Source organism: Molothrus ater, chromosome 10 (assembly GCF_012460135.2).
Source record: "Molothrus ater isolate BHLD 08-10-18 breed brown headed cowbird chromosome 10, BPBGC_Mater_1.1, whole genome shotgun sequence".
In the NCBI taxonomy this organism is placed as follows: domain Eukaryota; kingdom Metazoa; phylum Chordata; class Aves; order Passeriformes; family Icteridae; genus Molothrus; species Molothrus ater.
Window position 1 is genome coordinate 4,664,042 of NC_050487.2, and position 26,220 is coordinate 4,690,261.

A 26,220-nucleotide genomic window follows, 5' to 3' on the forward strand; every position below is an offset into this window, starting at 1 on the left:
GCATGGAAACAGTCAGTAGCTCTGCCTTAAAAAAGAACCCTTTAATTAAGTTTTTTTTGACATCATGGGTAAACCAGAAAATAATCCCAACTGTGTTAAGGATTAAGGAAAAGCAGACCCATATTGAAGGAAAGCTTCCAGAACAATGGCTGAGGCAGCAGGAGAAAAAGCAAATTATTTGCCACTGGTCACCTGTTGTAACTTTCTCAAAAAACATCTCTGAACAGAACATTTATTTATTTATTTATTTATGAGGAGCCCACCAATGATAAAGATGTGCAGGCATTGGGGAAAAAAAAAAATCCCAACAATTCATATTTTTGGCTCAGTGTGCTGGTCATGCTTTCCATAAAATTTGTTTTTTTAAAACTTAAACCATCAGAAGATGCTGCTGAAGAAACAAGTCTGTTAGGAACGTCCTAGAACAGAATTAAAATCATCAATGGGGTTCAAAAAAAGGACAGAACTCAAACATCTGCTGACTTTGATGACTAGCACACACTCTTCAGCACTGCAGCTGGCACTTGGCTCCATTTCAAACACAGACAGTGCAAAAGTAGCTCCAAAGAAGTAAAAAGCCAAAATATGACTTCATAAAACAACAGATGAAACAAGAAAACTTCCTCTGCATAGTAGGATCTGGTTGCCTCTTCCCCAGCCTCAACTTCCTACAGGCCTCAGCACCTCCACATCTAAATTATAATTTTTTGAGGTGTTTAGTTTTAAACCCAACAGGAACAGTATTTAGTAGTGCCTCTAAAAATGGAGGGGAACAGTTACAGCCAGGCAGGGCAGTTATGTGAATTTCTAATTACAGTTATCATTACTGACAACTCCAGCCTTCAGTTGCTTCTTTCCCTTTCAACTTTCTCCATCATAACTGGCTTCTGGACTATTGTTCTAATCACATTCAAACCAGTTTGATATGAAAATGAAACAGCATTAAGTATAGTAACACCATTGTACATTCATAGGTACCATTAACAGGATATTAACAACAAGAAAACAAAAGTATCCTGTTCGTAACAGGGAAAATGGGATCTGCAGGAGGGATCTCTGTGAACAGAGGTGAATGGGAGCCCACAGCCTTGGCATCCATGAAGGATCCTTGGCTTTGCCAGGGGAGAATGACCTGTTTGTTTCCTTTTTGTTGAAGGGAGGGCTTAGCACATGAGAGGGAAAGAGTGGCTGTCTGCTTACACTCCTGTTAACGGGTGTGCCAACAATGCAATTGCAGCAACAGCCTAAATTCCAGCAAGGTGCTTCAATTTACAGAACAGTGCTTGTGCTGAGGGAAGCTTCAACCTTGCAGCTGACAGCCAGCTGGGAATACAAACTCGTTTTTCATTTGCTTCCTCCATGGAATGGGCATTTTTTCCATTCAAGGCCTCGGATTCTCATTTCCAGATCAGACCATCACTTATCATTGCTTTCCAACACTACCAGTATTCACACTCCAAACCATGTAAATTCAAGTTAGAAAATAAGAAATACTCCCATACCTGCAAGAAGTGCTGCAAGTGCTAGAAAATAATATTCAAGAAAGGAACAATTAAAAAATGGCAAATTCTGGTGGTGTATGTTGCTAGAACTTCTCAGAACTCACAGAACTGCTGCCCAAAGTGGTTCCCCTCCAAGACAACCACTCAAAACTGCTTAGGGAAGCTTTGTCTAGCAGAGGAGAACATCACCACAGTTCCCATTCCCATTCCACCATGTGTCCATGGCTCTCATCTACTCTGCAACAGGGCTTTTAAACATCTGCAGGATTGTCTTTTGCTTGTTCTTAGGCAATGAACAAATATCATTTGTGTCACTGGTATTAACCACACAATTCAAAACCTTTCCTTCCTTGATGCTGGGGGATTTCACCCGGACCCTGGCAGGGGTCTGCCAGTTTTCATTGCAGGAACCTTTCCTAGTCTTGTGGTGATTGTTTTCAGCCTGACTTTTTGATCCCTTTGAGTCTTTTGCCCCCTTGGAGCTTCCCTTCCTGGCAGCAGAGTCTTTCCCAGAGCGAGGTGGTTTGGTACGAAGCAGGTACTCATCAGGAGAGCCCTTCTGTCTGTTCAGTGTCCTTTCCTCCTTGTCCAGCTCCTTCTGCAGCTGCAGAGCCAAGAGCCTGTCCTGCTCCTCCTGCCTGCGCCTTTCATAGAACTCCTGCTCAAAGGCTCTTTGTGTCTGCAAGTTAAAATCATTCATCTGCTCTCCTTGGTCTTCTACACTTTCTGAAAAGGTTCTTCTCCTCTTATCAAGCATGTCCAAGTCAATCATGGCATCAGCTGGGACCTTCACTGACTTCCTTTTGGGAGTCTCCTTAGAGTTCTGTGGCTTTTCTGGTGTCTCTTCCTGTGAGCATCCAGCCTCCTTCCCCAGACCAGACAACACAGACATCACACAATTCATTCCTAACTGACCAGAGGTACAAGTTCCATCAGCCTTTTCAAGGTTTACCCTTTGGACATGTGTCAAATTGCCACTGTCTGACTCAATTCCATCATCATCTCCATTGGATCTAAGAAGAACTGTCCTAGACCCTTCCCCTTCTGTGGTTCCATGAAGTGCATCTGGAACTCCATCTTCTAAACCATTTGGTCCTGGTGTTTTTTCCTGCTTGACAGTGGCAGTTTCACCTGAAGCTGAGGCACTGAAATAGTTCATGCATGATTCCAAAAATGAATCCTTAGCTCCAGAATCTTTATTTACACTGGTCAGCTGTGGAGACAGGGTTGGCATTTCTTCTTGCTCATCCTGCACTGCAGAACTGCTGCCTTCATTGCTGTTGGTCTCCTGAAGAAAAGGAGGACACCACTAATGAAGTAAATTTATCAAAAGCCCATGGGTGTGATTAAATACCAAACTCACTTCTCATGGCTGCATTGCCTGAGTGCTCCGGGATAGCAACTCAGATACTTCTCTTTTTAAAAATACCTGTTTAATAACAATGAAAATATTTAAAATAACTGCAGAAGCCCAGCTAAAGGACTGAAACCACAACCACAGCATTTTCCTCTTATCAGTGATTCAGACTAAATGTGCAAGCCTGCTCATCTTCTTTGGAGGCCTCACAGGAATGATCAGACAGCCATGGAATGATGTAAATCAGGGTGCACCCTCTTCCAGCAGGCTCCAGAACTGCCAGTCATGAATACCAAAGGTAGCTTAAAAAGGGCAATATAACCTGCCCAGTGCCACTGTGCAAGGGGAATAGAGGACTGGAACCCTACAGGATCATTAGTAACTGTGAGATTTGTAACAAAATGATTCTTGTTACCCCAGAGATAGAGTTGCTCCTGCCTCTTCCTGTGGTACTGGAGGATGATACTGATCCAAACATACCATAATTCTTTGGAGACAGATACCTTCAAAAGAAAAAAAGGATAAGCTTTTTGTCCTTGAATTGTCAGTCCTTTGTATTATTCAAGGTCATCAGGTTCATTCTGACAAACAAAAAAAAAAACCAAGAAGGCAAGTGTTTCCCTTCTCCTCCTATGAGGAAATGTTTTAAACTTCAAAACTTCACATTTGTCCCCAGTTATCTCAGGAAGCTGGCCTACAGCATTCCAAAAAAGCAAATGGGGCAGAGGGACACTGAAACAGGCCAATAATTAAAGAAACACTTGGCTGAATCCCTTACTTCTGAATGTCTCCAGAGTTGCTTGGTTTGTTCTTTGCCTTGCTCAGGTTCAGTGGGGATGTTGGAAGGGAGAGGCTGTGTGCTGGTGACAGGCTGCCAGGCACGTGTCCCTCAGGATCTTCATTCTTCCAGACAAGTAAAAATAGCATTAGGTAAAACAAAACACAACACAAACTGCAGAAACCTCAGGGAACTGCTTAGATTTTGCTGCAGAATCAGATACTGTTGTCCAAAGAATTCTAGAACTGTGAGTAACACAGGTTATGGAGAAAGAAATGTTACCTTTCCTGGATCTAGCACTGAGGGACAGGAGGCTTTGCTCAAATAAGTACACAGGTTTCATCGTTGAGTGGTAAAAATTCAACTAAGCAAAACAAATTAATTAAAAAAAAAATTCCAAACAAACGAACAAAAAAACCCCCAAAACCAAAACTCCAAGAGGTAAGGTACATTTTCACTGTATGTTCCTTTCTGCCAGTACAGGTTACACATATTCATTTCTTCCAAAGAAGGATTTTAAAAAAGATGAGGAAAAGGAAGCATACAGCAGAAAATCAATGCTTTAAAATGTTTCACAATGAAAACATGCAGCACACATGGTGGGTGCTGGATTTCAAGTGTGTATTACACAGGCTTCAAAAATCAATGGTCAATCAAGGCTTTAAAGTACTGGGGGGTGACAACAGCTTTCAACTACAACTAAAATAAATTTGAACTATTCCAAATTTCATTTGCTCTCAGAAGTCCAAGTTACTTGCACTATATTGATATTTGCTGCTGTCCCACTCGATCCTAACTCACCAGGCTGTTACTGAGCTGCCAGGCCAGCTCTTCATCTTGCTTCAGCTGCTTTTCCATCTCCTTCCTTCTCTCTTCTGCCAGCCTGTGCTCCTCCTCCTCCTCTGCCAGCAGCCGCTGGATGTACTCCTCACTCGCTTTGTTCTCCTCCTGTTCATGCGCTCGCCTTTCTGCCTTCACCTAAAGCAGGTGTTTGAAAAAACCCACCTGGTTACTACTGCAGGGCCACACTTTACACCAGGACCTCTCAGCTGACACTGCTTAAACTTGAACCACACTCACTGTTCACAAAATTCAGCAGCATTTCATTGCAGGAGTCTCAAAGATGTAGGGATCACATGGATGCTGTGTGTAGAGCCTTGGGTTTGACCACAGTGGCAAACCTTTTGGTTTCTCTAAGATTATACCATCAAACTGCAAGGTTAAACTCCATTCTTCACCTTTTCAAAGTGTTAGTAACAAAGCTAAGATCTCCAAGTACATGGATCTACAGAGAAAGTGGGACTAGAATTCTGTCTAAGTCTGGATGCCAGCTGTCCCACAGCATTTGCTCAACCTGCTTTTATCATTATACATCCCAAAGACAGCACATCTCTCTTCTTGAAGAGTGCTGCTCTCTTGAAACATGCAAAACCCAAAGCAGCAGGCCAGGAATTTTACATCTGCCTTTCTTACAGCAGACATGCTGGGAGATCAGGTACCAGCAACTCCACAAGGAGAGCAAAGTACTTCAAGAATAAAGCTGTCTTTGGAAATTCCCCCAGTCCTCTGCTTCATGTGCTCCTGCAATCACCAGCAAGGGGCTGTCAGGGAAAGGTGCATTCCCATACATTCCAGCTCTAAATCTTAATGCTACTGTGTCTGAATTGGAGGAAGGATCCTTAAATAGGCCAGAATCGAGAGTTCTTTAAAATCTTTACTGATTTTCAAATATGCAAAGGTAACAGAGTGAACAAAGAACAGAGAAAATGCTCTATGGTCATTACTGAAAGTTATCTAGTTGCAGCCTCTTACTTGGAGGGAAATCAAAAAGACAAATATAAAACCAAAGCCCAAACAGTTTCAAATTTCTACATTTGCTACTTTTATGTACATTGAATGAGAGATGAGGTAGGAAGTATAGATCAAGAATGTCACCTCATGTCAAATACAAAGAAATCTCTTCCACCAATTTAATTCATGATTCAGGAGTGACCAGTATGTTCTTGCAGCTGCAGTGCCCTTTTAAGTGGCTTTATTATTAAATAAAATTACAGCTGTTTGTAGGAACAATTCAAATAACTGGATAAAAAGCATTTATGCTTTTTAAACATATTTTTAGACTTACCTTACTAATCTCTGCTTCATATTCCTGCCTCAGTTCCCCAGGCTTGCTCAGCTGGTGCTGTGGCTTGGGGAGACAGACTTGGAAGGAGAGGAAAAAACCAAAGTCAACAAAGTCATGACAGTCAACAACAAAGGATTTTAACAACCGCAAAGGATTTTAACTCCATACCCTGTCATGAGAATGACTTGACTTAAATCAAGTGCTGTGATTGAAAAAAGGCAGGAATAAAGCAAAAAGTACCAAGGAATAAAGTTTACACAGTAGAAAAGTGTGGTGTTACAGAGTGGCAGGAACAGGCAGTGTTTCCCAAGCACTGTATATAAAGCAAATATAATGGAACAAGTCTCCAGAGAAACTGTGGCTGCCCCATCCCTGGAAGTGTCCCAGGCCAGGTTGGACAGGGCTTGGAGTAACCTGGTCTAGTGGAAGGTGTCCCTGCCCATGGCAGGGAGGTGGAATAGGAACTTTAAGGTCTCACCCAACCCAAACCATTCCCTCATTCATTCTCTGTTGGTACACTGACCATAATTTGTGTATTTCCCTCTCTTTCATTAAAAAGACCTCAGAACACTGCAAGTGGAACAAGTTGCCCTAAGGGAAACCTATCAAAATGTCCCCCAAGGGTGCTTGCAACATCATAAACCCCAAAATCCTTCTTCAAAAAGTTAATCAGATTTCACTTCCTTCTGACACCACAATTTTCAGCTCACAGATTCTTGCATTGACTGAACACCTGGAATTTCAACGAAACTAACTAACACCTGAAAATCTTTTAACCACTTCACTCACTTGACAATGATAAAGAAACACACCCACAGACTCAAACACACTGCATGCAGATGCTACAGCTGCAAATGAGCAATGAACAAGGCCAGGCACTGATACCCCACACCAAAGGCATGAACAAGTACCCACTGAAATCACCAGCCAATGTAATTCTTATCCTCTGTGCTACAAATGAAGAAGGCATTCCCCACCTTTCCCCTGCCCCTTTTGCAGGAGAATTCTGTTTCTACCAGCACTAACACACCTGCATACCCACAGCTCTGTATTTCCCAACATCTGAAGTCACCCACAGCAATTCCTGTGACAAAGCACAGACATCCCAGGACAAGTGACATTTCACTTACTTTCCTCATCCAAATCCTGTCCGTTCATCCTGCGCTTGCACTCCTCTGGGTAATCCTTCTGAATCTTCTCCCAGAGCTCCCAGTTGATCAGAGTGTTTCTGCGGGTGTTGTACCGTGCCCAGGAAGAGACTCGACGCCGACAAAAGGGGCAAGAAAGGCTGGCATTTTCCACTGTCATCTGGAAGCAGGAGTTACACAGGGTGTGGCTGCACGGCAGCGTGACAGGCTCCACAAAGATCTCCATGCAAATCTGGCAGAGGCAGTCGGACAAGGACAGCGGGGCCTTGGATTTCTTCGACATACTGACTCGAGGTAGAGGAACAGCACTAGGACAACATCAGGGCCTGAGAGCAAAAAGAAACATTTATGTTCCTTACGGGAAGTAAAATGTAACAGGAAAATACAAAATGTTTTACAGCTACTTCAAGAAAATGTTAGTGGATTTAGAAGCCTGCTTAAGTGGTTGCTTTTCTCTGGGCCTGAGAGATTCCTGAGGAGGAAGCAGAGCTTTACAGAACTCATGGAAAAACTGTACCAGGTTTTCCTACTGCAGTTCCCTGTGAGCTGTAACAGATGCTTTAGGGAATAGCAAGGAGGCGGTAAGGAGAGGGGGGAAAAGAAGGTGAGAGTTCTTCCAGCCACCTCTGTTACTCCCCTCTTCTCCCTATCTATGATAAGAGATGCTGGATATAACTGTTACTCCAGTTACCTTAACTTTCCATTCACTCATTTTTTTTCAGTATATGCACATCCTTTGAGAGCTGCTTTTGGCACAAGCTTGATCCCAGCACGTTCTGAAGGTGAAATACAACAGAGCAGAGCAGCTTCTTCCTCATTCATTTGCTTACTTAAGCTAGGACTATAAAACTAAAATTCCTTTTTTCTTAAGACAAATGAAGAATTAAAACTTCTCTACCTTCTTGTACGACTTGAAACTGTGGGGGTCATCTGTCTCCTCACACGATTTTTCCACTTGGCCCAGCAATACTGTGGGAGACAAAACAAAAGACACATACAGCAAAATAAAAAACCCACTGATATTTAAGCTACAAACTTCTTAAACAGGCAGCTTTAGAGACAAGAGGCCTTGAAAAAAAGGCTGCTATTCCTCACAGAAAACTCTCCATGGAGACAAATATACGTTAAGGCGAGTTTTATTATTTCCGCTATTTTTATTGATAAAAAATAACCCCCAGGAGGTCGGCGCCCAGGGAAAAGGGAGCCCCTGGTCCCCCTGCGGCCCCCCCGTCACCCCCAGCCCCTGAGGGTCCCAGCGCGGACTCGGCACCCACCGCTCCGGAGGGCGGCAAAGGCCGCGGTTCCCGCAATGGCGGCGGCGCTGGGCTGCGCTCCGCCCCTCACTCAGGGACTGTTCCCGCCGCCCGCCCCAGGGCTCCGCCTCCTCCTCCTGTTTCTCCTCCTTCTCCTTTCCTCCTTCCTTCTTCTTCTCCTCTTCTTCTTCTGTCTCCTCCTTCTCCTCTTCCACCTGCTCCGCCGAGCCTGCTGGGAGACAGAGGCCTTCAGAGGGAAGGCGGGCTCGGCTGTTGTGATAGGTCGGGCGGGAATGGCTTCGCGCAGCCCGAGAGCAGCGTTAGGTGCGATGGGAGGGATATATCCTGCCCTATGAGGCTGCTGGGGCCCGGCACAGCCTGGCCTGGGGAGCCGTGGCCGGGATAAATCCTGCCCTGTGAGGCTGCTGAGGCCCGGCACAGCCTGCCTGGGGAGCCGTGGCCGGGATAAATCCTGCCCTGTGAGGCTGCTGAGGCCCGGCACAGCCTGGCCTGGGGAGCCGTGGCCGGGATAAATCCTGCCCTGTGAGGCTGCTGAGGCCCGGCACAGCCTGGCCTGGGGAGCCGTGGCCGGTCCATGCCCGACAGTGCCCAAGGCCGGCCGGGCGGGCTTGAAGCCGGGCTTTGCTCCCTGGCTTTGGTCCTTGGTTTTGTGAAAAATGCCTATTTTATGATTGGCTTTTCGCAATTATTAAAATGAATATTAGATGTGTTATGTTGAAAAGTTATGCTGTGTTAAATTTCTTAAGTAGTATGTTAAGTATAGTTTTAGGTTATAACATAATGTTAAAATAGAAACTATGGTATGGAAGATTTTTTTTTTTTTTAAGAAAGGACTCGCAGCGAGATAGCAGCCACAGGACACCTAAATCTCCCAGACAAGATGAATTTATTGCTCCATTATCAGAAGAAACGAACTTCTTGCCTCACTCAGGCAGGATGATGCTGTTAGCATTAAGAGGAAGAAGTTGACACTGACCAGACAGAATCCTATGTTTGAATGGAATTTATGCATCATGGATGAGGTGTATGTATATGCAACAGGCTATTGTTTTTAAGGGTTAATCCTCTGTTAATGTGTGTCCTTTTTTGGGCTTATGTTTCTCAGAAAAAGGTACCCTGACATCCGTAACTCTTCGTTTTTGTTGTCTCGTATTGTCCTAATCCAAATCGTCCAAATTCTTATTACTCTAATTATAGTCATAATTATATGACTATTTTTTAACCACTTTATTACTATTAAACTTTTAAAATGTTAAAACCAAGTGATTGGCGTTTTTCCCGGTTTGTTCCCTGGCTGAGCTCACCTGGGCACATCCCGCCGCAGGTCCTCCTCCAGCATCTCCGCCTGCCGGTCAAACTCGTGCTCCAGGCTCTGCAGGCTGGAGTCGAGCTGAGCGAACCGAGCCTCCAGGGACAGCAGCCTGCTTTCTACTCTGGGCGGTGGAAAACGAGAGTAAGGGAATTTCAGAAGGAATTGGGGCTTTCTGCTGTGGCATTGCATTGTGAACAGCTTCAGACCCCGTTCTGGGGGTCCTCCCACGGTTTGTGAGAACAAACAACAGTAAAAGTCAAGGTTTGTTGTCAGGTCTTTTTGGCAGTTTGCTGGTGCAGAGATCCTGACATCTCCATATACAGCTGCAAAATTAGTATGTAGACATATCTGTGGCTCTCAACCATACGCATTATCAGTGGCATAGGTTTTTCTCTAACACATTTTGAGGGGATTTATGTTTTTATTTGTAATGTCATGGTCTTTTGAACCATTTTCATTTAACATTGAGCAGAACTTATCATTATTCCTCTGGTTAAAAATTATGCAAATAATAAACAAGCCACCAGCAGTCTTTTTTTTTAAATAGAACTCCTTCCACGGAATGACTGTGATAAAAACTACTTCATAGCTTGCATTTATTAACTGCTTTTTCATTATTTGGGATCTGTTGAGGTTTTGCCTATTTAAAACTGTAAATTATAAAGATGAGGTTTTGAGTTTTAAGCCACTCCACTTTTGCTGAAGAAAACTGCCTTGTTTAAAAGAACTTGCTGTATTGAGACAAGGTACAAGGCAATGCCAGTATTTATTTTTGTACCCATTTCTCTCTTTCCTGGAGATACAGGCAGTGCTGGGCTTCTGTCACTGTGGGTGGTTTTTATAAACCTAGTTTTCTCCACATTTTCCTCAGTTACCTGATTGACATCAAGGTGTGTTATTGAGAATCCTGAGGATCTGAAAGCTAATGTAAATAATTCAAAGTTCCTTCCTAAGCACTAAACAACTATCTCAGTACCATGTAGTCAATAGTAATTTACTAGCAGAACATCACCTACTCCTTATAGAATTTTTTGTGATTTTCCTTTTTATTTTACTGGCAAAACATCAGGCTGTATCAGCTAACAATAACTACACTATCAGCAAATACTATTACCTACATATTTTTCCTTTTTTCATTCCTAATTTGCTCCACCACTTCTGTGACCTACCTGTGTTAAACACTCCATTGCCTGTATCTTTGGATGAACTTTTTGTAAGGACAAAATACACAGCAGCTGGTGATGACATTAAAAGATAAAAAGCCAAAACAAAACCCTTCAAATATTTTCCCATTCTTTCACATACATCCCACAGTATTTTAATGCCTGTTGTCATAAGAGATGGACCAAAAATGCCTTTTTTTTTTCTTAGCAGCAGCTCCTCCCTCTCCCTGCCTGTCTCTATTCCTGCCTCCCCCTTTTCCAAACCAAACCCTTCTTTGGATTCTGTCTGCAGCTGACCTGAATGAGGAGAAAATAAAAATATTTCAACAGTGGCATATTTTACTAAGTATCCCCGGCCTTAATTCATTGTTTGGCCGATTGTGGAGATGCTTGTCTAACGATTTTCTGTTGTTTCCTGAGGCTAGAGGCTTCCTCTGCAGCCTGGTGAAGTTCCTCTTACTGATGTAGGACTCCTCTCGCTTCAGCAAGAATTTTGGGACGAAAATAGAACTTTAATTGGAAAACTAAGCTGGTGACATGTAGAAATGTAAGGACTTGAGAAGAACTGGAAGGATTGATGTGTCATAATTGGATTGAATCTGTCAGCACAGAGAGAGCAAGTGCAGAAACTGAGGTGAGGTCAGTTGGGGTTTGCTATGAGTGACTTTCAGAGCTGGGTTGTCAGATAATGAGTGTTCTTGCCGGTGAATTGTTGGTTTGCAGCTTTTTATCATGGTAAATAAGCTTCCTCACAGCCCATTCTCCAACTTCCTCCTCTGTAAGTAAGAGTGAAGTTATCTAAGATCTCATCACTAACGCTACTCTCAGTGCAGCAGTAGTTCCTCAGCAGCCTTCAATCCATCACTTTACTATTTGACCAGTTTTGTCTCTCAAACATTGTTTTTATTGCCTGTCTGTAAATTAATCTTCTGTATTTTTAAGCATCTGCAACAAACATTTCAGCATTTGCCGATTTTGGATCTAAAAATGTCTGTTCAGTTATACCACACTGAATTCCCACAGCTCTAAGTGAATTCTGATAGACTGAGTGCTGCTGCCTCTTGATCTAAGTTTGGAATGAAAAGAGGAAGAATGGATTAAACCTCCTGTTTTCATTTCCATCATGACCTCTGAACACTTTTTCCTTTGGTGTAAGTGAAGTTACCACTAAGTCAGTGACCTCTGACTCTGACTAGTGTACACACAAACCACATCCCCATTCTTTACCAGAAAGCTTTTAAAATTCCTCTCATTAGCACACAGAACATACTTGGAAGCCATGCAGTAGAAGCTCCAGCATTCCCAATTCTCTGCAAGTGTGGTTCTATGTGAAACCTTATTTCTGTTATTCAGGCATTTACAGAAAATGACATTTTGGAGCTGTCACTCTGTGGGTTTGATTTTCCAGGCCAGTGCAGCATCCCACACTTCTCCAAGCTCTCCCCATTCCCTCACTCCATGGTACATCAGACACACACTTCTTCAAGCAGTTTCCCACAGAATTAATTTTCACTTTTTTCTTTCAGGAGTTGTTTCACTGTCCCTCTGGTCAGGTCTCCAGTTGCTACTTTTTGTTCACCATTGTGTGAATCAGTCACCCAGGCTGTGGGTGAACCAACAGTATGAGCAGTACCTCGACAGGAGGAGCAGATTCTTTCCAAGTCTGTCAGCTGTCTGTCTGTCAAGACAATCATTCATTTCCTGAGCAGAAGTACTGCATCCCATCAGCTGTGATACTCTGGACTGGGATCCTTTTCACTGCAGGTAAACCACAGTTGTATGTCTGACACCTGATTTGACTTTTAAATGTCTCAACACTGCATAGTTTGCCTTTAAATGTACCATGTCACAGAATCCCAGAATGGTTGGGGTTGGAAGGACCAAGGACCTTAAAGCTCAGCTCATTCCACCCCCTGCCATGGGCAGGGACGCCTTCCCCTAGACCAAGTTGCTCCAAGCCCCGTCCAACCTGGCCTGGGACACTTCCAGGGATGCAGGGGAAGCTACAGCTTCTGTGCCAGGGCCTCACCTCCCTCCCAGTCATGTGAAAATCCAGACAGTGGGGACAGTATCCTGCCTGCCTCTAACTGCTGAGAATTTCAGACCCTCTTTTGACTCTTTTTCCTGAAGATCCATACTCATATCTTTATGTCTGCTCTGAGCCACCACCACTGGTGCCTGCTGCTGCACAGCCCAGCACAGAGCAGTGCCAGTGGGGGCAGCTGAGGCTGGATTGTTTTTCAGGAAGTCCATGAACCTGTTGGTCACATTGCTCTGCCAAGTGCAGGCTTTGGAAATGGAGGGTGAATCAGCGTCACCTGATTCCCCAGTGGTGGTGATTTGCTTTCCTTAAACTTTTAAGAAAGGTCCATTCTTAGGGGTCTTTTTTTGCTCATGATAACCACTTACTCCCTATCTTTGAACCCTCCAGACTCTGAGGCATGGTCTGAAAATCAGAAGTTCACCTCAAATCTCCAATTAGAACAGCAAGCCTGAATTTCACAGAAACACAGAATATGCTGGGTTGGAAAGGATCCAACTCCTGGCCCCCCCAGCAAGCCCACCCTGTGCCTGAGAGCATTGTCCAAATGTTTCTTGAGCTCTGGCAGCTTTGGTGCTGTGACATTCCCTGCCTCTTCAGTGCCTGACCACCCTATGGGAGAAGAACATTTTTCCAATATCCAACCTAAACCTCCCCTGACACAACTTAAGGCCATTCCCTCAGGTCCTGTCACTGGGCACCAGAGATCAGTGTCTGTCCCTCCTCATGAGGAAGTTGTAAACCTCAGTGAGGTCTCCCCTCAGTCTCCTCCAGGCTGAACAGACCAAATGCCCTCATGCAGCTGCAGGCCATGGGTGATGGAGCAACTGCCCAAATCCTGCAGGAAACAGCCAGGATGGCAGCCAGGGAATGAACACCACCATGGAGCTGATGGCTCTGTCCCTCTTTCCTCCCCAGTGAGCGAAGGAGAGATCAAGCCTGTTCATGAGCTCCTCTCTCCCTGTTTACAGCCCACCCCGTTGCCCACAGAAGTTTCCAGAGAAGCACAGGTTACCCTGGCGTGGTGTCCCATGTCCCAGCCCTCCCTGTCCCCTCCCCAGCCCCCCAGCACCTGTTCAGTGTCTCGTTCAGGGACCGCAGGGAGATGCTGCCTTTCGCCATCTTCCTGGAGAACACCAAGAGAAGGGATAAAAGCTGGAGTGGGCTCACTGCTCTCTGCTGCAGCCGGCAGCAGGGACAGGGGATCCGAGTCCTGCAGGAGGTTGTTTGTTCCAGGCTTTTTATAGCCTGTATATCCAAATATAGGTCATGGATGCACCATGGACGTGTCACACACTGAACCACACAGCCCCTTCCTCTGCCCCACTGATCCCATGGCTTCACACGTGAACTAATTCACAGCTAACACAAAAGGGAGCAACCACAATTTTCTGCTTTTTTTTTTTTTTTTATTGCTGTGTTTTGGCTTCGATTTGCTGTTGCACCCACCAGATCATGTCTTGGGCCAAAGTCTCCTGCTGGGAAAGGCTGTACAAGCAGATTGCCTTTGTTTTTTTTTTTTTTTAATTAAAAAGGTATGAAGGTAAAATCTGATTTGGATGAGAATGAGTTGTGTTTGGTTGCAGGGAGCTGCTTTAAGCAAAGCCAAGACAGTTGGAATCTCTTCCGTAAAGGATGGAAAGAGGCAGCATAACCAGATAATGATTTTCCAGAGCTGAGTATGTAAAAGAATTGAGCTGGAAATTTTTCCAATATAATATGAGTATGGTAACAGCCCAGTTGGTGAAACACAGCAGCACAAACCCAAACCTGCCACCAGTGCAGCAGGTCCTCAGCCAGCACTAGGAATTCAGTTCTGTGACTAGATAAGGATAACCCAGGAAAAATTCCCTTTTAAAAAAATTATTTGCCCACTTCATGGGAAATCCAGCATGAACTGAACATGCCCAGAGCTGTAATATTTCCACTTAGGTCTTCCTACCTTCAATTTGCAAGTGAAGGGAAGCTTCTAGCAAGCCAAGTTCTGCTCATTGTGTTTCAAAGCTTTGGGAAGACAGGAGGTATTTGGGTAAGGAGAAGCTGTGCCTTTGGCCCTTCAGATTCACCCTGTGATGGGGGTAAAATAAACTTTTGGACACAATTTTGTGTGAGTCTGGCACTATTAGAGTGATTCTAAGGACAAGGGAAGAGTGAGAGAGAAAGCATTTATTAAGACAAATGTAATAGTTCTTTTTCCCTGGGATACACAACTAACTGACAGCTGACCAAGCAAACAGGTGTAACAGCTCCCCTGCTCCTTCTTTTACTGCAGTGAAAAAATTCAGTTGGCAACCACAGGGAAACTCATTTGATTACTGGTTAATTGATGCATCTCTAGTTTATGCAGTTGCTGACAGAGTGTGATGAAAACCAGATTCCACCATGACCAGTTTAAGCCAACTGGGACACAGCTTCATGGGAGAAATCACACAGAGCACTGCAACAGCCCAAACCACATAGAGCTGAGCCAGTGACAGCCCTGCTACTGCTCAGCAGCCTCACTTGGCACTGTGGGTGTCTCCTGAGCACTAATTTTCTCCTCCAGCCTTAATTACGTCAGCTTAGCCATGAACTAATGTTACCCCTAAATATAGAGACCCGTTTCACTTAAATTCAAGCAGCAAGCTGCCAACCCTGCAAGAGAGAGTGGCTGTGAGCACAACAGCCACAAAGAACCAGCACAAGGCCAGGGACATCACGAGTGCACAGCAAACCCCTTCCCTTCCCAGGGACCCAGAGGGGTTCACTGTCCAGTTCACTGTCAGTGCATGTAACTGGCTCTCAGAAGTGGTTTTATCCCCCAAACTTCTGTAAGCACCTGGGTGCCTTAAGGTTCTGGCAATGGATAGGCTGATACAGAGCTGCTCTGGTCAGCAACCAACACTCTCCTGGAGCCTTTGATCTCTGCACACGAGAGCCAGTTCACCTTCTCTCCGTGCTCAATGCTGAGCTTTGGCACAACTCCAGGGTGTTCATTTGAGGCTGCTTTGTTGAGCTTCCCATCTTTTCTGCTGCAAGCAGCTGCTTGGGCCTTTTTCCTGTGCAGAGATTTTGCTGGACTTTTCTGCTGCTTCCCAAGGTTGCTGCTGAGATCCCAGAGCAAGACTTTCCCATCGTTTCCTCCAGACAACAACCAGTAGCCCTCAGGCACAAAGAGCACCTGTGAGACTCCCAGGCTGTGAGCCTGGAACTCCAGCTCCTGCTCAAACCTGGCACCAGTGACTCGGAACAGTCGGACTTTACCATCCTGAGCTCCACAGCTGAAGATGTTGCCACAAGAGGCCACGGACAGGGAATGTGCAAGAGGTGGGTTGAAGAACTGCCCGGCTGACTGGGGGCTCTCTTCCTCCATCTCACACTCCTGCAGGTTGGTGCTCCACAAAGGACGAACTTTCTGCAGGTTCCACAGCATCACCTGGAAAAAAAAAATCAATTGTTTGTGTGTTTTACTTCAAATTGGATGTTTAATAGTAAAATAAGCAACCACAGTTCTTGTCCAAGCAGAACAAAGGCTGTGTGTGACTCCAAGGGGTGTAAGGTATGTGGTTAAACTTGCCCTAATAAATGTAGCAAATCTTTCTGGCCTGCTTTCTAAAGCCCCACCACCACACTCTGCAGTCAATGACTCAGACCTTTAGACCACGGAAGAGATGCAAACACTGCTCTAAAAGCTTTTGCATTCATCTCAGCAGTAGTAATCATGACATACTGCACATCAATTATTGAGAAGGAGGGACAGGGAAACCCTAGCAGTGAATAGAGATCATTATCATTCTGGATTTCTGTCTCTGCTACTTGGCCTATAATAGTCACTTCCACGAACGTGTCTGAAAAATGGGACAGCAAAAGGCAAACAGCAGTTGAGGCTGTGGTTTTTAAACAGGCATATTTGTATTTATTTTCATATCCAGTGAGTAGATCTGGTTTGTGCTATGGAGTAGGGCATGCTTTACCTATTCCATGGGGGCAGGTTGTGCTTTTAGAGTTCTTTTTCCAATGCCACCACACCTCCAAGTGAAGAATCCTGTGTCTCTTGTACAGCAGTTCAAGCACTACAGATTTATACTGAGCAATTAAAAATAATGCTCTCAAGACTTTTGTAGGATCTGAATTGACATTGAGCATTCTCAAGGCCAACAAATAAAAAAGCACAAGTCAGTCTAATGCAGCACTGGTGTACTGTTTGCTTCATAAAGCTAAGCTTCAATTTGTTATTAATAAAAATATTCCTTCAGTAGTAAACACCAATAAGAAGTACAGGAGTCTTTAAATTTAGTTCACAAAAGAGCCTGGCTCTGCATTTCTGGAATCCAAATCACACTAAAACATCTGAAACATATTTCCTGTCACTTTCCTGTTTCAGTTACTGCTGTTGCTGCTGCACTAAAACTACTTCCACAACAACTGTGATTTACTGTTAATCAGAGGGGCTGGGTGATGCTTACAGAAAATACTCCTGCTTTCATCAGAGACAGGACTGCAACAATCTGATGAATCCATCAACTGCTGAAGAGTTTTCTGCAAACTAAGTATTTTCTGTCCTCACGGCATTTCCCCTGCTTCATCAAAACTCCTGAAAGAACTCCAGCAACCTGAATTTCAATTCTCATCAGCCACAGCTTCCCTGAGGGTTTGACAAGCCCAGAACATGTTTTGTAGAGCTCATAACTTGTCCAAAGGCATGGTGCAACACAGGGCTTCAGAGTTCTGCAACAAAGCTCCCCTCTGGGAAATGATGTATCTTAAATGCAGCCTCAATGCAGAATGATGCTCTTTTCACTGTACAAAAGCACACTAATGAAATCCTGGTTTGGGATACTGACTTTCACATAAAAACCAACTTGCTGAGCTACAATAAATGAAACTAATACTAAAAAGTCACAAAAAATAATCAGCTCACTTTTACTGAGTTGTACATAAATGTTTACAATTCTGATTAAAAATTTCCAGCCACAAGCTTGTGTATCTGCATTTTAGGGACCAAAATTAAGCCAGCTGAGGGACTGAGTGTTTACTCCTCCCAAACAGGATCTATCATCGTGGCTTTAACACAGAAAAATAGAGTTTAAACTAAATATTAGCATGTATTTGCTCCAAGGGGTGTGAGATGTACTTTGGTTTCAAGGACACAGAGTGAAACTGCTCAAAGCTGTCACACAAACTTCACCCTGACACCGCTGGAACCACAGAAACTTTTGAGAAGTGACAGTTTTCATATTGGGCCAAACCAGGAATGTGGTTACACCTCAGCCACTGGAAAGAAATTACTGAAAAATATCTGTTCTGGGCTTAACTACCAGCATGGCTCTTCTCAGAATGCAAAGGACAAAGTTTCCTCCTGATGAGGATAGGAAAGTTTAAAAGGCAAAGAACATTTCATGTTTCCAAGATGCTAACAGAACAAAGGATAAATTATACAAATCACTTGTCCTCACAGTGATATGCTCCACTTGGAAAGATGCTGCTCTACCTGCCTGCCTCAAGCACTGTGCCTTTTCCTCACCATCATTTGCATCTGATCTGCAGCCACAACTGATCCCTAGGGACAGATGCTGGTTTTGCTCAGTCCATCAAAGAGCTAATACAGCACAGGTGAGCTTTGCACTGTATTCTGATTGCCCCTCACCCCACTCACTTTTGAATTGTAAATGTCAACGAAGATAAAAACAGGGGCAGAAGCTGCTCAGTGGAACATAGCCCAAACAGCCCCAACAGTAAGGTTTACGGCCAAAATTACTTCAGATAGTGAGGGAGTTTTCCAGTGATTGCAGGCTGAACACCTTCGTGCTCAGTGAAAGTCTGTGGGCGCCTCGCTACACAGGTGGGTAATTACTGTTTCACTTCATTAATACCCGTGCAAACGTATGCAAATCACCTGCATGTCCAGTCCACAGGAAACCAGGCTTTGAGGCCGCTGAGGTCGGAAGGCAACAGACGAGCAGATGTTGGAGTGTCTCAAGGACCGGCTGACTTTCTTGCTCTCCAAGTCCACAACCTTTATGGCCCCCGAGTCATCGGCCGCAGCCAGCAAGCCGTCGGTGTCGTTCACCGAGAGGCAGTTGATCTCCTCCTCGTTCACGTGGAAGCGCTGCAGGGGCTCCTGGAGGGAGCGCACATCCAGCACGCTGATGGTTTCCCCGTGGGCCGTGTACAGCGTGCTGGGCCGGCGGCAGGAGAACAGCACCGAGGTCACGTCCTCCGCCTGCGGGAGCCGCAGCTGAGCCACGGGCGAGCCTCCCCCGTCCCAGAGCGCCAGCTCGCCCCGCTCCGCGCCGGAGGCCACCAGCCCTTCCGCGCTCACGGTCAGGCACAGCACAGAGGAGGAATGGCCACCGCTCCACTTCACTGCCATGCTCCACGGACACCCTGAAACAAACGAAAACAAGCCCTGAGCTGAGGTGGTTGTTGTTTGGTTACAGCAGAAACTTATCAAGCAAGAAGATCATCCTGAAATTCCGGTGTCCAGCTAAAACGGGCACCTCGACAGCTCAGGACAGCTCAGTACCCAAGTGGAGCTTTCACGACACCAGGCACAGCCACGGTGCTGACCGGTCTTTTCCAACCTAAATAATACAATGAGACTTTGTAAAAGAAGTATTGTGAAAAACGCCAACCAAACTTTTTTTTAAATTTTAAAAGTTTAATAGTAATAAAATGCTTATACAAGTATTAATACAATTAGAGTAACAATAATTTGGACAATTTGAATTAGGACAATATGAGACAATAGAGACAAAGAGTTACGGACGTCTGGGTACGTTTTTCTGGGAAACATAAGCCAAAAAAAGGACACACGTTAACAGAGGATTAACCCTTAAAAACAATAGCCTGTTGCATATTAATACACCTCATACATGATGAACAAATTCCACTCAAACACAGGATTCTGTCTGGTCAATGTCAGCTTCCTCCTCTGAATCCTAACAGCGCCTTCGAGGCAGGAAGAAGTTCGTTTCTTCTCATAAGAGGGCAATAAATTCATCTTGTCTGGGAGATTTAGGTGTCCTGTGGCTGCTATCTCACTGCGAGTCCTTTCTTTAAAAAAAAGTATCCTACATAGCATAGTTTCTATTTTAACATTTCTTATAACCTAAAACTGTATTTAACACACTACTTAAGAGAATTAATACACCATTACTTTCTAACACAACACACATAATATTCATTTTAACATTTGCGAAAAGCCAATCACAAAATACGCATTTTTCACAAGTATTACTAACTTAAAACAGGTTGCAACATATTTAATTGGTTCTCAGAGCACACCCATGGCGCTCACCAACCTTAACCCTCCCTGGTGTGACTGCCCGCAGCGCCTGTGTCACAGCACTGCTTAGGGCAGCACATCAGCAGAAAATTAAGTGAAGGGCGAAAAAAGGGTAGCACAAAAGTGTTGGAAGGACTGGGACGTTTCGGAAAAAAGGAGACAGGCACATGGGGCTTGTGTGACAGCCCAGCAGCCGCTTCGCTGCCCTAAGGTCCGTGCATTAATTTCACTACTGGGCAACAAACGGCTTGTTTCTGGTGGTTTTACCTTCTTTTGTTTTTTTACCACGTTATGTTTTCCATGTGGTTCTTATTGACCCAGATCTAAAGAGCAGCCAGAGCTCTCCCATTCATTCCACCAGAGGAACTTCGCTCTTGGCGATCAAATAACACCACAGAGAAGGCCGATACCTTCCCCGCAGCTCGTATCGGGACCGATTCGCGGCCGCCGGTCCCCGGGAGCCCCAGGTGAGTCGTACCCTGCCAACCTCCGGGCCCCGCGGCAGCTCGGTCCGACCGCCCCCGCCCCGGCAGGCCCGGCCCTGCGGCCGCCCCCCGGCCCGGTCCGGCCGGGCCCGCGGGGGCGCGGCGCTGCCGGGCCCGTCCCGGGGGGCTCGGGAGGCGCGGGCCCCGCAGCTCTCACCTCAGCTCCCTCAGCTCCGCCGCGCTCCCCTCGCCTCCCCCGGGCTCCGCTCGGCTCCGCCGCCGCCCCCGCCCCTCGCCGGCCCCCCGCGCCCGCCGCGCACGCGCGGGGCGGTGCCCGCGGCCGAGATGGCGGCGCCGCGCGCCCCCGCGCCGTGAGGCCTCGGGCGGCCCCGGCCACACCGGGCGGGCGAGGGCAGCGCGGGGGGCGATGGCGGCGGGGCCCGGCCCCGGGCCCGGCCCCGGGGCGGCCGCGGCGTCGTGGGGAGGGCCGGGCTGGCGGCTGCCGGGGCGGGTGCTGGAGCTGGTGTTCTCGTACCTGGAGCTGCGGGAGCTGCGGAGCTGCGCGCTGGTCTGCAAGCTGTGGCACCGCGTCCTGCACGGCGACGAGAACAGCGAGGTGTGGCGCAGCCTGGCCGCCCGCTGCCTGGCCGAGGAGGCCCTGCGCACCGATATCCTCTGCAACGTGCCCACCTACAAGGGCAAGGTGAGGCCGGGACCCCCGCCCCGCCGAGACACCCCCTCACCGCCTGCCCCGGCGCTTGGGGACACCCCCGCAGCCCTCCGGCCCACCCGCCATTGGAAACGAAGGGGGCGGGAGGCTGGGGAACACGACGGGGTTTTATCTCCTAGAGCCACAATGGTTTGGGTTGGAAGGGACGCCTCCCACTAGAGCAGGCTGCTCCCAGCCCCGTCCATCTCCCCCTCCCGCCTTGTCTCGCCCAGGTCCGTGCCTTCCACCACGCCTTCAGCACCAACGACTGCTCGAGGAACGTGTACATCAAGAAGAACGGCTTCACGCTGCACCGCAACCCCATCGCGCAGAGCACGGACGGGGCGCGCACCAAGATCGGCTTCAGCGAGGGCCGGCACGCCTGGGAGGTGTGGTGGGAGGGCCCGCTGGGCACCGTGGCCGTCATCGGCATCGCCACCAAGCGCGCCCCCATGCAGTGCCAGGGCTACGTGGCCCTGCTGGGCAGCGACGACCAGAGTTGGGGCTGGAACCTGGTGGACAATAACTTGCTGCATAACGGGGAGGTGAACGGCAGCTTCCCCCAGTGCAATAACGCGCCCAAATACCAGGTGAGGGGGTTTGGAGTGGGCTGGGGGGGTGCTGGTTGTCCCTCACTGTTCCGGCTGGCTGCTGAATTGCTCCTAAGTGACTCTCAAAGGTCTCTTTGCCTTCCCTGCAGAAGGCAAATGATTCTTCCTTGTGAACTCTTTCCCCCCTTCATTTACTGCTTGTGCAGGCTACACCTGTCTGGTGTTCAGTGCACCTGACCCTGGGTTGTTCCCAACTTTAATCTCAAACACTGAGTGTGAAACCTGTACTGTGGCTGTCTGCTTAGACATCGTGGTGCTTTTTGGAATAAAACCTGAAAGACTGTTGTAGCTTTCTGAAGTAGCGACTTGCCCCACAGCAAGGTGAGTGTCTGAGGGCTTTGTTGTCTGGCAGGGTGAGCTGAAGTTAGTGCTTAGGTGAGATTCTTCCTGCAAAAACCTGCAGCAGTGCTGATTGCTGCTGCTTTGCTCGCTGGCCACCTTCCGTGGGCGACATTTCTTATCTGGATTCTGATGTTCAGATAACTTCAGGGTGTTAAAGAGCAGAGGCCACCCTACCTTTTTGACTTTATAGAAGTGCTTGTCTTGTCATTCTGCCTGCTCACACAACTGCCTTTTCACTGCTGGATTTGCTCGTGTTACAACTTAAACTGGATCATTGTTATTTCCATCTCATATTCAGAGAATGGGTTAGGAGGGACTTCAGAAATAATCCAGCGTGACCCCCAGTGCTGTGGCTTTGTTTCACTTGTGAGTGAAGATCTGTGTAGTGCCTTGCATCTGATAGTCCTAAATTTTGTGTGAAAGTTCAAATCGGTGACCCTTTGATGTATTTTGTGTTTATTAAGCCCTGTGCAGTGATCTGCTCATAGAAAACGTGCTTGCAGGAAACACATGTGTGTGTTAGAGTTGGCTAGAAGAAATTCCCAGTGCTGGGGCTGGCTGGAGAAGAGTCAGAAGTTTGTGTGGTGCCTGCTCTGTTTGTGGCTGTTGTCTGGGACTTTTGTTGGTATCTGAAATAATGTGTGCTGGATAAATGCAGGGAGCTCTGGGCCTGCCTGGATCTAAGGCTCCTGCTGTGGTCAGTGCTGGTTTCACTTGTGTGTCTGTATGTATATATATATATTTGGGGGTTTCATTTTACATTTTGTACTGAAATTTCCTTTTACCTTGGTGAGGGAACACCTCTGTCAGCGACAGCACCTGCATATTAATCTATTCTGGGATTTTTTTGTAGGTGGCACTTGTCTTTCTTAAACCCATTGTCTTTAAAGCTGCTCCTCACAGAGCAGTTGCTGCTCAGTGATAGCAGCAGCTGAACACAGAGTTCAGGTAACTTGGAGCCCATTGCAGAGATTCCAGAGCTCTGCAGTATTTCCAAAGCACACAGCACATAGTGCCTGCTCTCAGTGCTCTCACAGGTTCATATGGGAAAGATCATCTTTATTACTATAAACAGGTGGTGGATGCTGTCCTGCTTCAGATCATGGTGAAATTGAGAAATTCCCATCACAAGAGCAATCAATCATGAGACACAGGACAGTCCTGCTTTACATTTCTCTGCTATGTTACACTTTGCATTATTTTTGTTTCCATCTGAACATGCTGACTCTCTCTGTGTGTTATTTTTACTCTCCCTCCCGTCTCTGTTTCCAGATAGGTGAAAGGATTCGAGTTATCCTGGACATGGAAGACAAAACATTAGCGTTTGAGAGGGGCTATGAGTTCTTGGGAGTTGCCTTCAGAGGACTGCCAAAAGTTTGCCTGTATCCAGCAGTGTCTGCTGTGTATGGTAACACAGAAGTGACTTTGGTCTACCTGGGAAAGCCTCTGGATGGATGACATGGATTGTTTCCTTGGGACGTCGAGATGTGGATGTTTGGGAGGAGAAATCTGCATGTTGGTTAGAGGGAAACGTGTATTAGAGGAAAAAAAAAGAACAAAAAAGTGTGGGTGTGTGTCCAAGAGCCATCGAGGGAACCACATGGAGTTTGGAAACGGAGGACCAGCCGTACTTCAGAAATTATGTTACATTTCCTCTTTCTACCAGGCCAGAAAAATCCTCAGGGCTGCAGTTGGTTGAGTGGGAAGCTGACACATGCATGTCGCAACAGATTTTATTGCTAAAATGGCAGTGTGACCTCAAACATTTATGAAAGGACTTGATACAAAAATGCTTGAGGAAATTACCCTGGGATTTGTAAGTGGCGTGTTTTGTGAGAGACTCCCATTTCCAAACTGCTTGTTCCTTCCTTCTTTCCTTCCCTCCTTCCCTCCTTGGGGCCAGCATGGGGGCTGGAGCAGAGCTGGGGGTATTTACAGTTTTTAGTGTCCTCAGAGGCACGGTCTGTGCAACTGCCCTTCTCTGGTATTACCATACAACACGTGTGCAGCTATTTTTAAGTGTATTTTAAGGATTGTATATAAAGAAAATGTTGAAAAGAACAGTTAAAAGAAAGGGTTTGCTTTATTCTAACTGGGACAGAATTTCTTAAAGGGGAAAAAAAAATCACCCCCCCCCTCCCTGGCACCAGAACACACAGCTGGGGCAGGTGTAGAGCCTTCATGTCAGTGCAGTTCTGTTGTAATGTGTTTTGGGATGCTCTTGTGGAGTGAGGTGCTGCTTTGGGTTGTTTCCTGTGAAAGTTTCCATGGCTTCAGTGACAGGTTTGTTCTCTGTAGGAAACAAAAACGTTTCCCCATGAGTTTCCTTTCAGCAGAGCTCGTGCTCCCCTCAGGAAGGAAGGCTGAGCACAGCACTGAGCCTGCCTTCCTTTCCATGTCAAAAATGCCACCTTTTCAAAGCATTCTCTCACTTGCTGATCACTGTTGTGAGATGTCTCAACTTAATGTGGAAGGAGCATTTGGCTTCTGCAACCAGACCTTACTTTCAGCTTCAGTGGCTTTATAAAGCTTTAAGGCTTGCCTGAACCTTTCTTAACTGAATGAAATCCCCCAGCACCCCCACATTCACCTGCCCAGGACTAGTAATACTCTCACCAGCCCTTTGATGGGGATTCTGGGTCACATTCAGTGTTTGTGCTCTTCACTGATTTTCTCAAAGCCATGTCCAGACCCCCCAGGCGTGTCTGTGTGCTGGCCTGTGCAGGCTGGGAAGCTGCCAGGTGTAGTGAGGAGGGAATTCCTGGTGAAACCACTTTGCTGTGAGGCTGGAAGGTCTGTAGGGAGCCCTGGGAGGGCCCTTTAGCAGGGCAGGAAGGCTGTGAGACCCATGGCTCCTGATTCTGGTTTGGTGCTGGTTGGCATCTCCCAGAGCTGCCTGGGCTGTTTCAGAGCTGCTTTTCAGAGAGGGAAAGGAAATGTTTATACAACCTCTTTTTGCTTGTTTTTTTGGTTTTTTTTTTTGTTTTGTGCTAGAGAATGTGAGTTGCTTGGTACCAGACACTGGCAATTCTCTGAGCATGGAAGAAAGAGGAATTCCTCTTGGGCTGTTGCTCATCCCCTTCCCTGTTCCTCAAGGAAGTGAGTGAGGCTTTGCCTTGGAGTGCTTTTGGCCAGGTAGATCACCAGGTTCTGCCCTGGAACTGTGTAAGTTGTTACAATTTAAAGGATTTTAAAGTATTTATTTGTTCTGTGTGTTCATTGCTGAAAGGCAAATCAAGGTGTGTTCCTCTTGCTGCAGCAGACAGAATGTGCTGTGAGCAGTGGAGGTGTTTGGGGTGGTGCTGAGAGCAGCCAAATAAAGGATGTGGGACAGGCATCCAAGTCCCTGGACAAATCTGTTACAGGCATTGATTGTACTGGACTGTGAAGTGTCTGCAGAGCAGAACCGTGGGGCATAGAGTTGGGGATAAAGGAAACAAAACCCTGCCCAGTGTAGGAAAATAAATAGTCCCCAGGATGAATGTATCCTCAGTGCAGTCCTGAAAGATGCAACCTCTGCTGTTGTCCAGATCCAGTTAGAGGCAAGGAAACCCTGAGAATTCTGAGGAGTTTTAATCACAAATTCAGATTGATTCCCATTCTTCAGACTGCATCTTACCCTCTAAATAATTTCCCTCTAAATCAGAAATGCTGAAAGTTGAACATTCCTTAAGGGTGGGTTTGGGCTGACTCACTTATGTGATTATAACTTATTCCTGGAGACCAATGCTGGCTGTACAAAATATTAAAATAAACTCTGCTATCATTGAGAAGGATCTATTGGTGTGGATTGTTGGAATGGCATCTGCAGAACCCCACAGATGGGAAGAAGGGAGCTGCAGTTTGGTGCCCCAAGAGGACAGAGGTGTTGGGGGTGTGTGATCTGCTGTGTGACTGCTGGGAAAGACAGAGTCTGAGTGCTTAAGGAGGGCTTGGAAACTCAGGGATCTGATAGCTCTGATGGGAAATTGCCTCTCTGAAACAGGGATGCTCTCTCCTGACTGTGGGAAAGACATTCCTGCCTGCTGGGGACCTCTGGGTTGGAGATGGGGTGGTGTGGGCACCACTGCTGCACCGAGGGGTCTCCTTCCCCCTCAGCTTCCTGCTCTTTGCTTTGCTTTCCCTGTAGAAGTTCAATATTTCACAGTGCTTTTAGGAAGAAGTAT

The 26,220-nt window shown here is 46.4% G+C and overlaps 3 protein-coding genes and 1 long non-coding RNA gene across 4 annotated transcripts; 2 read left to right on the forward strand and 2 right to left on the reverse strand.

Moving 5' to 3' along the window:
• Positions 1 to 220: 220 nt before the first annotated feature.
• Positions 221 to 13,911, reverse strand: RNF168 (ring finger protein 168). Its single transcript, XM_036388425.2, has 10 exons — positions 13,773 to 13,911; positions 9,489 to 9,617; positions 8,185 to 8,392; positions 7,809 to 7,879; positions 6,893 to 7,236; positions 5,763 to 5,839; positions 4,439 to 4,615; positions 3,638 to 3,762; positions 3,275 to 3,362; positions 221 to 2,790 (listed from the first exon to the last, which is right to left on the reverse strand). The coding sequence occupies exons 5-10, from the start codon at positions 7,191 to 7,193 to the stop codon at positions 1,735 to 1,737; spliced, it is 1,824 nt and encodes a 607-aa protein (XP_036244318.1). The 5' UTR covers positions 7,194 to 7,236; positions 7,809 to 7,879; positions 8,185 to 8,392; positions 9,489 to 9,617; positions 13,773 to 13,911; the 3' UTR covers positions 221 to 1,734.
• LOC129046776 (uncharacterized) lies at positions 12,174 to 17,818 on the forward strand. Its single transcript, XR_008508546.1, has 3 exons — positions 12,174 to 12,423; positions 15,780 to 16,006; positions 17,064 to 17,818. It is a non-coding gene; the product is annotated as an uncharacterized LOC129046776 (long non-coding RNA).
• WDR53 (WD repeat domain 53) lies at positions 14,852 to 21,005 on the reverse strand. Its single transcript, XM_036388423.1, has 3 exons — positions 20,928 to 21,005; positions 18,576 to 19,066; positions 14,852 to 16,115 (listed from the first exon to the last, which is right to left on the reverse strand). The coding sequence occupies exons 2-3, from the start codon at positions 19,050 to 19,052 to the stop codon at positions 15,528 to 15,530; spliced, it is 1,065 nt and encodes a 354-aa protein (XP_036244316.1). The 5' UTR covers positions 19,053 to 19,066; positions 20,928 to 21,005; the 3' UTR covers positions 14,852 to 15,527.
• FBXO45 (F-box protein 45) lies at positions 20,805 to 25,830 on the forward strand. The gene is made up of 3 exons (XM_036388424.2): positions 20,805 to 21,095; positions 21,335 to 21,691; positions 23,327 to 25,830. The coding sequence occupies exons 1-3, from the start codon at positions 20,820 to 20,822 to the stop codon at positions 23,510 to 23,512; spliced, it is 819 nt and encodes a 272-aa protein (XP_036244317.1). The 5' UTR covers positions 20,805 to 20,819; the 3' UTR covers positions 23,513 to 25,830.
• Positions 25,831 to 26,220: the final 390 nt, after the last annotated feature.

Bases quoted from the DNA above. Each gene is read 5' to 3' on its own strand.
- RNF168 (XM_036388425.2), bottom strand. From the start codon at position 7,193: ATGTCGAAGAAATCCAAGGCCCCGCTGTCCTTGTCCGACTGCCTCTGC. The intron at 4,616-5,762 runs GTAAGTCTAAAA...CACCTGCTTTAG, and splicing joins ATGAAGCAGAGATTAGTAAG to GTGAAGGCAGAAAGGCGAGC. The intron at 3,763-4,438 runs GTGAGTTAGGAT...CTTGTCTGGAAG, and splicing joins GGCAGCTCAGTAACAGCCTG to AATGAAGATCCTGAGGGACA.
- WDR53 (XM_036388423.1), bottom strand. From the start codon at position 19,052: ATGGCAGTGAAGTGGAGCGGTGGCCATTCCTCCTCTGTGCTGTGCCTG. The intron at 16,116-18,575 runs GTGATTTGCATA...TTTTTTTTCCAG, and splicing joins CCTGTGGACTGGACATGCAG to GTGATGCTGTGGAACCTGCA.
- FBXO45 (XM_036388424.2), top strand. From the start codon at position 20,820: ATGGCGGCGGGGCCCGGCCCCGGGCCCGGCCCCGGGGCGGCCGCGGCG. The intron at 21,096-21,334 runs GTGAGGCCGGGA...TGTCTCGCCCAG, and splicing joins TGCCCACCTACAAGGGCAAG to GTCCGTGCCTTCCACCACGC. The intron at 21,692-23,326 runs GTGAGGGGGTTT...CTCTGTTTCCAG, and splicing joins ATAACGCGCCCAAATACCAG to ATAGGTGAAAGGATTCGAGT.